Below are 13,065 nucleotides of genomic sequence, written 5' to 3' on the forward strand. Positions count from 1 at the left end.
AGGCCTTGTTGGTGAATAGTGTTTGTTTGTGTGTGTGTCCGGATAATCGCAACATTTCCCAAAACGGAATACGATTCAATAGTCTGATGTCACGCCTCCCGGCAACGGCGGCCATCTTGGTTCTAAACTAAGAAAATCATTCCTTTTAATTTTTTATGCTGGCTAGAACTTTTCATATGCCTTGTGATCAGAATGTGTAAAAGTCAAAACATGATAAAATGTATGTGTTTTTTTCCCCTCTGGATACCCTTTATGCTCGCCGGAGAAATATTCATACGGGCGTTCGCCATTGTTTCGATAGTTTAGAGCCAATGTTGCTAAGTTACCATGCGTCATTAGGAAGGAAGTGACGTTACGACTATTGAATCCTATTTATTCTGTATAAAAGGCACTGGTTAATTACAACAAACTTCGGTTAATCGCAACAGATTTTCGACATCAAAAAGAGGCAAATTCAAGAAATCAATCAAACAAAATCTCATGACAGGTTGGAGAATCAAGAGTGGGCGGGGTTTAATATTACAGTAGTGCGTCACTTCTATCTATTAAAGACAAAGTTTTTGCAGTACGGGTTTGTGCGGTCATCTGTGACCATGATATATGAAGGGGGGGGGGGGGGGGGGGAGGGGGGGGGGGAACAGGCATAGTCGAGACAACAGGAAGAAAATGACTGTTGTAAGGAGAGACAGCGATGATATCCTTTGTTTTGGGATTGACAACTGTGCATTGTGTCCAACGGGTTTGGTGAGAGTTTATTGTCTCTCATCACGCCTAATCAATTTGACTCTTACAGATGTTGAGATTGAAAGTGAATCCAGTCTTAAGATGTTGGCTTGCCTCAAAGCTGATTTTGCTTTTATACAGAGCTGCCATATTGTTTTTATTTCAATCAAATTACTCAGTCCGTGGTGGACTAAAAACAATGCTTACAACTGGTTTGAGTTTATCATTTTTGTGTAAAATGTTGCAATAGTGGACAGGAAACTCAACATCGGTCTTTCCGGGGCTATCTAATTACAGGAGAGGGAGTGGGGGTGGGGGGGGGGGGCGGAAGGTAACAAATAGATTAAACAAATGTGTGTGTGTGTGTGTGTGTGTGTGTGTGTGTGTGTGTGTGTGTCGTTGAAAGGTTGTTCTTGAATTTTAGATAAGATGAATTTTTTTTTTTTGGTCCCTGGGCTTTTGTATCTTAAACTTAAGCGGACTGGAGTGTAAAGTAGGTTATCATCAAAATATTCAGTCGGTTCAAGCTGGTCGTCATCTTGTTTTATTAGGGTTAGGAATAAAGTTCTAACAACAATTCCTGCAATGTTATGCACAAATTAGTACATTTCAACTCCATTCTGGTTAACAAGAAGTCTCTACGTTTTCTTATTTTCTGTTTATTTTCTCGAATTCTCTCAAAAATCTACTTTTATTCTTTAGCTTCAAATTTTCCAAGTTTAAACAAGTCCAATCAAAAGTGAATTTTATGGATATATTCATATGTCACATACAGTGATGCTTACTCGAGTTGGCCAAATACGTCGTGTTAGGAATAACACAGTCAAATTATTCCCATTCACCATTAGACCAGGATTTCTTAAATTGATCATTCTGTTATTTAGAAAATCCCAAATCTTCACTTACATGCACGTCCTATCATTGAAAATAAGACATGTACAAATAAAGAAAAAAGAGCAAATTTATAATTTGAAAATGCTTAAAAATAAAACAGTGGCCAAATTTTGTCACATCACCGGCATATAGCATAGCAAACGTTCTTAAATTAAATATGATTATTTTTAAAAAGCTACTAATTCTGCATAAACCAATTCGAAAATCTTAAAGGTGATTCAGTGCCAGTAGAATAAGAAAAAAGATTGTAGAAGTCAAAATATTTAGACGGAGAAAAAAAATTATACCGAACCACCGTTTTGTACTGTCCCGTAACGGCGTGGCATTTGGTCAGTGCTGACCAATAGTCATTTCGTTCATTATAGACCATTATTTTTTTTTTTTTGGGGGGGGGGGTGATGAATAGTGGTCATCATGATCCAGTCAATGACCAGGAGGAACAGGAATGGTGACGATAAGCATCCCACCCTCAAAACTGTCTCATGTCTGGTTGGCATGCATAATCCTGCAGCTCATGTTCTGGTACGTACAGCAAATGAGGGAGACAACCTTCTGGGGAACTCCATAGAGTCTCAGCAGTTTCCAAAGTCTCTCTCTATCAGCGCTGTCGAATGCTTTTCCATAGTCTCTGAAATTTATACAGAGAGGAGATTTCCATTCTAATGACTGTTTCACAGTGATGTGCAGACTGGCAATCTGATCAGCATATGATCTATTTCTACGAAAGCCCGCCTGTTAGTTTCGGAGTTGTAGGTCAACCGTTTCCTACAATCTCTCGAGTAAGACTCTGTTGAGCACCTTCCCTAGTACTGACAGCATCATGATTATTTTGTGGTTGCTGCAGTCTCCGAGGTCCCCTTTCTTAGGCAACTTGATTACTAGTCCCTCCTTCCACAGGGTGGTACCTCTCCCTTCTCCCAGATCTTGCCAAAGACGCAGTGAAGCATAGCAATAGCTGTTTCACTGTCTGGTTTGGTGGCTTCTGTTGGTATCTTATCTGATCCTGTGGCCTTCCCATTCTTTAGAACCTTGATAACTTTCCTTATTTCTTCCTTGGATGGCCTGTTGCATCGGATAGGCAGGTCTGTTTCTGCTGGTGGAATGTCTGGTGGTGTCTCAGGCGTAGGTTTAACAGTTGCTTGAATGTTCTGCCCATCTTTTCAACTGCTCTTCTGTTGTTGTCAATTGGTTGCCATTCTGATCTTTCACTGGCTTGTCGGTCTGATGGAACTTGCATGCGAGCTTTTTGGTCGTATTTGAGGTTTCTTTTTCTTGCTGCATCTTCTGCCTGAACTGCAAGCTTTTCCGTGTGTTCTTTTTTTTTTTCTTCTGTGTCCTTCTTTATGCTTTGCTTCACTTTTTTATCCGCTGTTGTGTACTCTTCTTGTGCTTTTACTTTGATCGCTCTTTTCCGGCTCATATTCAATCCAGTTTTATTATCTTTTCTCTGTTCTTATTTCTTGGTAGTATCCGAGGAGATACACTCCTTATTGAGTCGTCATCTTGATCAGAATCTCATTGCAGGTATCAAGCCAGAGTTTCTTGCTGTGTTCCCGATGTCTCAAGATCTCTCTCCTTGTATTTCACCAGCTCTTGAAGTGATTAGAAAGGCTAATCTGGAAAGCTTCATGTGTTTCTTTGCTCCTGAGCTGTCCCACGTTGAAATTTGACCGTGTAATACTAGAGTTGTACCTCTTGAGCCAGAGCTTCACTGCTGTAACCAGAAGGTGGTGGTCTAATTAGACATCCGAGCCCCTCATCACTCGCATGTCCTACCATGATCTCCTGAACCTCTGATTGATGCAAAAGTGATCGATTTGGTTCTCCGTAACATGATCTGGTGATTTCCAGGTAGCTATGTGGATGTGTTTGTGTAGGATAATGCTACCTCCTATTACAAATTAGTTCAGGGCCATGACGTAACTACAGTATTAAAGTTGTGCCATGTTCAGGGCGCACAAGTCTGCAGATCGCTCTCCATTCTCTTTCATATTGTCAAGTCCAGGAGTACCCATGGTGTCCTCGTATCCTGTGGTGTCTGTTCCTATCTTGGCGTTGAAGTCACCCATCAATATTGTTATGTTCTTGGCTCCTCTCTTATTTATCACTGCCTGCCTGGAGTTGCTGGTATAAATCGTCACTCACTTCCTCAAGCCCGTTGCTTATGGGTGCGTAAGAGATCGGCAAAAATCTAAATGATTAAATAATCGGTCTTCTAGTTTTCGTTGGAATCTTTTAAAATATTTAATTTGCACTAAATCATCACTCACTAACTCACTTCCCGGGGCCTGCTGGCACTTGAGGCGATGCAAGGGATCTCCACCTGGTCCTGTCAGCAGCTATTCTTGGAGCCATCTCGAGGGACAGACCTCTTTGCTTTAGGTCCCTCTCTACGGTGGGTCCCCAAGTTTCCTTTGGGGCGGCCTCGTTACCTGTTTCCTCGGGGTGTCCATAGCAGAACCTTCCTTGTCAGTCAGTGTTTCATCAGGTCTGCGACAGACACATCCCAACCATTGCCATCTTCTCCTTTTAATGAGACTCCCCCGAGACTCCACTTCAGCTCTCGCTCTCAGGTCCTCATTTATTGAAATTGTGCTTGGCCAGAATATCTTGAAGATTCGTCGCAAACATTTGTTTTGGAATACTTAACTTTCTGGATGATACTCTCTGTGATCTTCCAACATTCTGATCCACAGAGCAAAATGCTCAAGACATTTCTTTTAAAAATCTTTATTTTAGTGCTGGAATATAATGCCGTTGCTCTCCAAATTTTTTGGGGGAAGCTAATGTCTGGATTGCCTTACTGTTCTGGTTTTGATCTCTGTCTCGTTAACGTTGGGAAAGGTGCTTGGGTCTGGTTTGTTAAGGATTTTCTGGAAGTGATCTTTCCATTTTTCTAATTTGCTTTTTTCTTTTGAAATTATTGAGCCATTCTCAGCCTTTTGTGGTACATCTTGGTTAGTACCTCTGTCTCCTCGAAGTTTATTGGCTATCATGTAGACTGTTTTCATTTAATTCTGACCTGCTGCTGCTTGTGATTTCTCTGCAAGTTGGTCTTCATATTTCCGTTTGTCCTTCGTTGCTGATCTTTTTACATGTCTTTTTCTTTGTATTGCATTGAGTACATGTCTTTGATACGCGGTGATCTAGTAATACGATTTTCTTCTTTATTTCCTTCCTGTCATCAATTGCTGGCCATGTCCCAGCAGTGATCCATTCTGATCTGACAATTTCTTTTAAAACCAATGGTTTATGTGGCTGCCTCCTTTAAGGCCTGATTAAATGTATCAATGGTCATTATTCCCGCATCCTGTAATATGCTGAATCGGTTATTTGGGGATATTTGGAAAGATTGTTTTGTGGCTGGATTTTTAAATTTCCCTACATCAAAGCGTTTGTTTATACTGGTCCCTATTTTTGCTTTTCTCAGCTTAAGTGTCACTTTGGCCATAAGAAAGTTGTGGTCACTTCCTATGTCCGAATATCTTGCGACGCGAACTTCCAGTAGTGAGTGTCGCCATTTGTTGTTGATGATAATGTGATCGATTTGACTTTGGGTCCTTCCATCATTTGAAATCCATGTCTCATTGTGAATGTCTTTGTGCGTGAACAGTGTTCCTCCTATCACGAAATTGTTCTCTTCACACAATATTGATCCGACGTTCTCCATTATCAGTGGTGACGTTCCCTCCTACTCCATGTTTTCCCATGACCCTTTCCCTATTTTCACCGTTACAACTCACCCTTGCACTGAAGTATCCTTGCATGAGTAGACCATCATGCCTTGGGATATTGTCAATGGTTTTCTGAAGTGGGATGAAGAACTGGTCTTTCATCTCATCTGTTGCAACATCTGTCGGAGCGTATGCAACTATGATTGAAGTTTTGGAGTACGCGGAGTTGAAACTCACATACAGCAGTTATTCGCTGATTGGATTCCATTGGAGTATGACATTGGTATGCTTCTCAGATGATGGTGTCTCCTGTAGCTAGCCTTTGCTTTCCACTCTTATTCCACATCACCTCTGCCATCCCAAGCAAGCTCAGCTTATATCTTTCCATTTCTTTCGTGGCTTGCGCTATCTTACCAACTTGGCAAAGAGCGCGGGCAGTCCAGAAGCCCACGGTATTGGTGTCAGGAGATTAGCTGTCTGGATGGAGTCGTCCAATTGGCTTTGGTCCCCACCTGTCACAAGTCCAGTGTCCTGGCCTGCTTCTCTCCATCTCCCAGGTGTCATCTTTTCCCTTGCTATCGATTCTGTAGCGTTAATTTAAAAATCAGTTAATATTTATTAAATACAAAAAAGTTTGTGGTTTTTCCATTTCTTTCCGCAGTTATGACAATGTCAAGATTATAAAATTGTGTCCATGGTAAAGACACTCCAAACTACATCACATTTGGAAAGTTTATGATTTTGGTGTAGCAGTTGTAGGCAGTGATGGATACTGTAAGAGGGTTGAATGGGATAGAACATTTTCAAGCGCTGAGAGAGGAGACACAATTAAATTAATAATAATAATAAAAAAATAGATGATAAAAAGGAGAAACTTGTTTCTTGACTCAATGGGAGAGAACTAAGGAGAGTAAGAACTGAGAACTGTTTTTGTAGCCAAAATTTATACAACTTGATGATGTGAGAGTAAACTACAATTGTGGTATTACCTACATGAGTATAACATTTGTAGAAAGTACATACACAATGGTTTCTAAGTAAACGTCCGATCAACCCATTCTAGGTATATTAAAATATTTCAATTAAAAAGAATTGTTTATCTCCGAGACCAATAATTAAGGTTTCGTGAAAATAAAAGAATTTAGTCCCTCAGATTGGACTTTATACATATCACTGGCAAGCATGCGCAATCAGCAACCATTTGCAATTTTATTTTTGGAATCACCATCGCTTTATGGATGCTCTAACGTCAATATTGTCGTCTTGCCGTAAGCGTATGAATTTTGATTTTCTTTGGGAAAAAGGAAGCGATCCAGCAGTAATCAATGTAAGTTTAATACAACAGGCATAATCAAAATTATACAATATCCCTGAAATGATTGAATAGAGCCCATATTTATGATTTATTTACCACCCGAAACAGACCCCTTCACTTCTGCTAGGGCCGCCATTTTGTTTATCAAATGAGGTAGGACTAAGACTGACTACGATCGACTGAAAATAGGTACTGGTCGTTCTTACAAACAGCGGGAGACGAGGGAATGAATGAATTAGGCACTTTGATAAAATTTTCAAACTCAAAATATCTTGATTTGACTCAGTCAGGGGGATGGGACTTGAAAAAACATAAAATTTGATGCCTTATTTGTTTCTCTACGACCTACGGTTCCAGAGTTATTTATATTTTTCTACTGAAATTTTTTGTCAATTTTACAGAGAGAATCTGTGATCTCACTGCTGCCTCAAAACCAGCATCTCGCGGCTGTCGGGAAATTTTGAGTCTTGCAGTCAACATGGCCCACTTATTGTTTTCAGTAGTTTTGTTTCAATTAAAAAATAAATGGCAAGTGTTAGATATCATTTTAAAGGTCAGAAAATGAGCTTTATTTTCATATAAATCATTTTCATGTATGGAAAGTATGGAAAAAATTAAGGATAAATGAAAATGGAAAAAAATATGAGGTTTTTATCCTAAAAAGTGGGTTTGGTGGCGGGAAAAATAAAACAATGAGCGAGTGTATCAATTTTGATGAAATTTGGCAGAGATATTCTTCAATTAATTGTCTATCGATGTATGAAGTATAATTAAAATGTATCCATAATTTTAAAAGTTCTTGTAATTCAAAAATTTTAAAATTTTTATTACATAAGCTTTCTGAGAAATACAATCAGGAATTAAGAATGAAATACACCGTTAGAAAGCTTGTTTTGTGCCCTTTATAATGATACCAAAATTAGTTACATAGGTTCACAAATAACGCCATGGTGACCAACACAGTAAAGGGTCAATAATAAAGTTCCAAAAAACGAGTTTCACCTTACAGTGAGCCTATCGGCGGCCACTGGACTGGAGTTATCAAAGTGCCTAAATGAATTGCACGCCACGCATCCATATTGACGAAACATTTGTTTTTTTGAAAGAAAGTTTCATCCCCAGTCCAAGTTGACAGGCTCTCACTCTCATCACTGACACTGTCATCAGTATCCGTCAGCCGTCATCAGCATCAGTTACAAGTTACAGAGATTCGGACCCCGAACCTCAATTATTTTCCTATGATGGTTTGATTGATTCGTGATGCTTTTAAAGTAGATAGGAATAGGAGGCTACTGATTGACCTAACTAACACTAACATGATGGCTGTTTCAATAGGGAGTTTAACAGAAATTCTAAAAATGCACCGTTTTTATGCACCTCCGTTGGCGGTGTAAAAAAACGCACTGTTTTTTATGCACCTCCTTTGACGGTGCTGGTTAATTAATGAAAATGTTGCTGCTTGAAGCTCGAAGGAAAAAATAACGATAAGTGTTGAATTGTAAGCCTCAATTTATTAGACTAAGACATACTGTGGACGTTTCTGGTTTCCCCTTTATCAACAAAACACGACGAATAAGACACAAAGGAGGAATGAGAGATGTGTAGTCTAAATGGCGTAGATAAGGTGAATAAATATAAACAATGATGGGACAGGAAATAGAATTCCCCTTTGTAAGGAAGTACGAATTCAATTATGACAATAAATATTAATAAAATTAATTAACACACCCCTTTTATGTACCGCTGTTGGGGTGTAAACGTGCGATGCATAAATAGACCCACAGATAAAAGAGGATTCTCATCTTATTTTCTGTGAATAGACCCGTATATGTCCATGAGTTTTAGATAGTTTAGATTGTAGTTTAGCACGCTGCTTAGTGATTACCGATGTACGTTTATACAAGGTGATAATAAATTAAAGAATAATAACAATAATTAAAATAAATAAATAATTTTAGAATATCAAAATCAAAGTTTTTTTTTAAACATGGTAAAAATTTTTTTCGAAAACCAACAAAAAAAAAAAAAAGATGTCTTTCTCAATAAAGTAAACTTAAAACAAACAGTATGCCCACAATGGGATCGAACCCAGTACATTCAAGGTTATCCACTGCGCTATGGAGCCACCTGACCGTTCATAATATTTAATAAGGTCTTTCTAAAACCTTATTTTACCTTCAATGCAACTTCTATTTTCTGGTTTTAAATTTCGATTTTTTAGATTGTTATTTATTTATTTATTTATTTATTTTTTAAAATTTATTAACAAAGACGTACCTACAGATATCACAATATTATTGCTTTTGCCATGTCCAAATACAGACACATCATCGCTGATGAAATTGGGTGGAATGCGCATGCGTAACGGAGGCGCATAAAAACGATCCGTTAAGATACACCGTCAACGGAGGTGCATAAAAACATTACATAAATTTAAAAAATGGTTAAAGCAGTCAATATGGAGTTATTATATATTGTATACCACACTGCTGTTTATTTCTTCATAAAATCAGATCACTTAGTTATACTGCTGGAACCCAGCAAGTGACTGACAACAGCAGCTGCATGCTGTAAAATTGGCTACCTGGACGGGGATTCCCCTTTTTGAGGGTTAAGACACAAAGTATTGCATTTTCGTGATGTAATATAACACCATATCTAGATGACCACTTACATTACAAAAATATTAACTAATGGAACAGATAGTACTACTTTCACTCGTTATGTTGGTTCTTTTTTCATTTTATTGTGATTATTCTGATAGGTTTTATAAGCAATTTAAAATCCCTACTATTTTAAAATATTTTTGTTGTTTTGCGGACAATAAAAAAAAATTCAAATCTTTAAAATCAGACGTTGGATTCCGAAACTAATTAATGCTTTGTCCAGTCTTAATATTATTACACACAGTAAAACATTCATTTTCTGATTCAACACATTTTAACTACGTTTTTAATGGTCATAAATGTAATGGGCTGGACATCAAGTATGTTCTCTTCATTTGTATTTTATAATGTATTTAAAAGATATGGAGATAAGTTGATTAAACAATTTAACACACTCCTAAAGAACATATAAAGCAATTTATTGTGTGTTTAAGTTTTTACTTTACTATTACAAATAGAAACAAAATCATCGTCATTACACCAAACAACAACACCATCACAGTGGCGTAGTAGAGAATACAAACAATGAATATGTTAGAAAAGGCATCCTCTCTCTCTCTCTCTCTCTCTCTCTCTCTCTCTCTCTCTCTCTCTCTCTCTCTCTCTCTCTCTCTCTCTCTCTCACACACACACACACACATGCATACATACACACATGCATCCTGCATATATACACACATACAAAAGTAAAAGACAGGCTCAGAGAACTGCATCACATTCACACTACACCTAATTCATATCACTGACAACAACGATATAACATCAACAGTTGGTACATATAGTATTCCACAAAGGCAAGTTTGACTGGGGAAAATAAGAAGAGGGGAAGTGGGGGGAGGGGAAAGTACTCAAACATAGCCAAGATAGAGAAAATATAGTGGCACCTCCTAGGAATTAAGAGATATTCAGACAATATTCACAATGTACAAGTAGTGCAGCTGGTGAATAAAACCTTCCCACATCAATCAACAGAGACATGAATGAAACAAACCCATTCATTTCATATTTCTTAAATCAGTAACAGATGTGTCTTTAAGAACTATTATTGTAGGGCTACTTGCAGAGTATATAATATATATATATATATATTATATATATATATATATATATATTATATATATATATATATATATATATTATATATATATATATATATATATATATATATATATATATATATATATATATATATATATACACTCTGCAAGTAGCCCTACAATAATAGTTCTTAAAGACACATCTGTTACTGATTTAACAAAAATGAAATGAATGGGTTTGTTTCATTCATGTCTCTGTTGATTGATGTGGGAAGGTTTTATTCACCAGCTGCACTACTTATGGTAAAGGACATATATATATATATATATATATATATATTCCTGTACTACAATAAGTATGACTTCTTCACTCCTTTACCATATTCGTGGGAACTTTTAATGATAAGACTGTAGAATCGGTGTAGTAAAGTGTTCTATGGTCAGTGGGAGTCCAGGAAATGATTATTGTTTACATTGTGTAACTGGTCCAAATTCATCACCCACGATAGCCTAGACATCTCATAGACTGCTAGATATTCCCAGTGAAATTTGATACCCCACCCCTACACTTGTTACATATTTGTTGAACTGAATTAACCTTAGTGCAACAGAAAGTAGACAGTTTGTACTATGTACTAGTGTGGATAATAATAAACTGCAACGTCTGATTGTTGTTGTAGGGATTCCAGAAACATTTGATTTAAATGATAAATGTAGTGAAAATGTGAGTCTACTTTGCTGTCTTCCTGAGAGAGAAATATACTGATGATATCTATGATATTTAGTCCACTGTGTGAGGGGGATTTCAATCTATAACATGAGTAATATAGGTTTACATTTAAGATAGTTGTCACTTGGCTATGCCATTATTTATCAGACCAATTAGACTACTCGCTTCACTGACTGCAGGCACGTGCCATACCAGAGAAGGAGAGTAGTGACCTCTTGACCTAGCATCTCAACTAAGTGATCCGCTGGTAAACCACTGTGACCAAAATGTTCGTCTTGTCGAGGACAATGCATTTACATTAATAAAGAGGAAGCTCAACATTTCAATATAATACATTATTACATAATATGTTACGATGCATGAGAAAATCAGTAGCTTGGTGAAGAGCTTCGAGCTGAGATATTGCCAATTTTAGTTCGAAGGTCAATTTTTATCAAAATGAGTTCTTGTCATAAATGGTTAAATCAATCACTTTTATACATATTCGTGAAATATTAAAGTTTAATTTCACTTCTAAATATTTTATTTTAAATATTTTTTACAGCTAGTCTAGTTGAAAAAGTATAAAATTTGAGAAAAGTCGCTCGATATCTTTCCCATTTTTAGAACTCGCGGACGGACATTAGTTTTCTTAGAATCCAGTTTGTAATGCATATCAAATTAAAGGGGATTCCCCTGGCTTTCCATTGAAACCTAGTGCGCATGAATACATAAAGAATGCTGACCGTGAGAACCTCTGCGCATCCACGACTTGGGACTCGTCAATGGCCAGTCGAGTGAAGTCGAGTGACTTTGACGAATCTGGGTCACGGCAGTTTGATACATAAAACAATGCACTCACATATCAAAAAAACACATTTTCCCCTCCAAATGCCTTCTTTGTCTTTCCTTTGATCGACTCAACATATGCTTTTAATTAATGCACTTATATTTTCTGCAAAATTAATTAAAATTATACAATGCCATCCGTCGTCTAGCCTTTGTTTACATTCACAACCTTCACATCCGCAAACAAAAATGGCACAGAAAACAACAGCCGAAGCCGCTCAAGTAGCAAATATGATCAAATATTATTATTACCAGGCCGCTAAAATCTGTTTTGGGGATGTTGTTCGAAGCGCGAGTGCCTCCCAAATAATACGAGAGTATTTCAGCACCAGAGATATCCTTTCTGATTCTTTGGAAGACGATGATGAGTCGATATCCCTCGAACAAGAATGGGAGAAACACCCCCCTTCTGTCTTCGATTTAATCTAAGTTTTCACGTCTTTAATGTTTTAATTTAAGTTCAATCTATTAGAAATGGATTATCTGTGTAACACCATCTCTCTTGGTTTTGAACATTAATCAAGAAATTATATTTCAAGAGCTTCGTTTGTCATGACTAAGACTGAGACTGAGAATGAAACAAAGTGTAAACATGGCATGGATGACTTGTGAGACGTGGAATAAATGATTTGGTTGGAATAAATTGATCGTTATGCTTTAATTTGACACTGGAAGGAATTCCATATGATCCTGTCAATTCTATATTTTACGTATACAACATAAAATACACATACATTTCCTCTGACAGAGGTGAATATGCTTGATTAAAGCTATCTCAACTTTGAGAGCCAGTTTCTCAAAATAAGGTACCAGACCCTGACCCATACATCTGACCATAACCATGAAAAATCACCCGATTTACTTCAAATAAAGATTAAAATGCTCAGGGGAGTATAAGCTTTCAGAAAATGCAAAAAAATGCAAATCCAAAATTTTCACCAAGCGACTGATTTTCTCATGCACATATGATGCAAATGTTACATAATTAAAAACTCGGCTAGAAACATTTTGCTTTTGGGTATCCCCAATATTTCACTGAAACAATTGCTTTGATTTAATACATAGAGAATAAAAAAGGGTTTGAGAGTATTTAAATGAAAGATAATAAACATGTTGCGTAATGACATGATGCGTTTATTTTTCCCTCTGGCAATTTAATTACATATAAATAAAATGGTAGATTGAAAAAGTTCAAATA

At 37.1% G+C, this 13,065-nt stretch overlaps 1 protein-coding gene across 11 annotated transcripts in view; it reads left to right on the forward strand.

The window, feature by feature from the left end:
* Positions 1–6,484: 6,484 nt before the first annotated feature.
* Positions 6,485–13,065, forward strand: part of LOC144957114 (uncharacterized) — a 56,260-nt gene continuing 49,679 nt past the window's right edge. For 8 of the 11 annotated variants that reach the window (XM_078888092.1, XM_078888093.1, XM_078888095.1 and 5 more), the window contains exon 1: positions 6,485–6,618. In XM_078888092.1, the coding sequence (XP_078744218.1) occupies positions 6,526–6,618 (93 nt within the window). In that variant the 5' untranslated portion in view covers positions 6,485–6,525. The remainder of the gene's footprint in view (positions 6,619–13,065) is intronic. The other 3 variants (XM_078888106.1, XM_078888107.1, XM_078888108.1) reach the window with 2 other exon arrangements.

Source organism: Berghia stephanieae, chromosome 11 (genome assembly GCF_034508935.2).
Source record: "Berghia stephanieae isolate SIO BIC M18660-M18661 chromosome 11, UCSD_Bste_1.3, whole genome shotgun sequence".
NCBI lineage: Eukaryota > Metazoa > Mollusca > Gastropoda > Nudibranchia > Aeolidiidae > Berghia > Berghia stephanieae.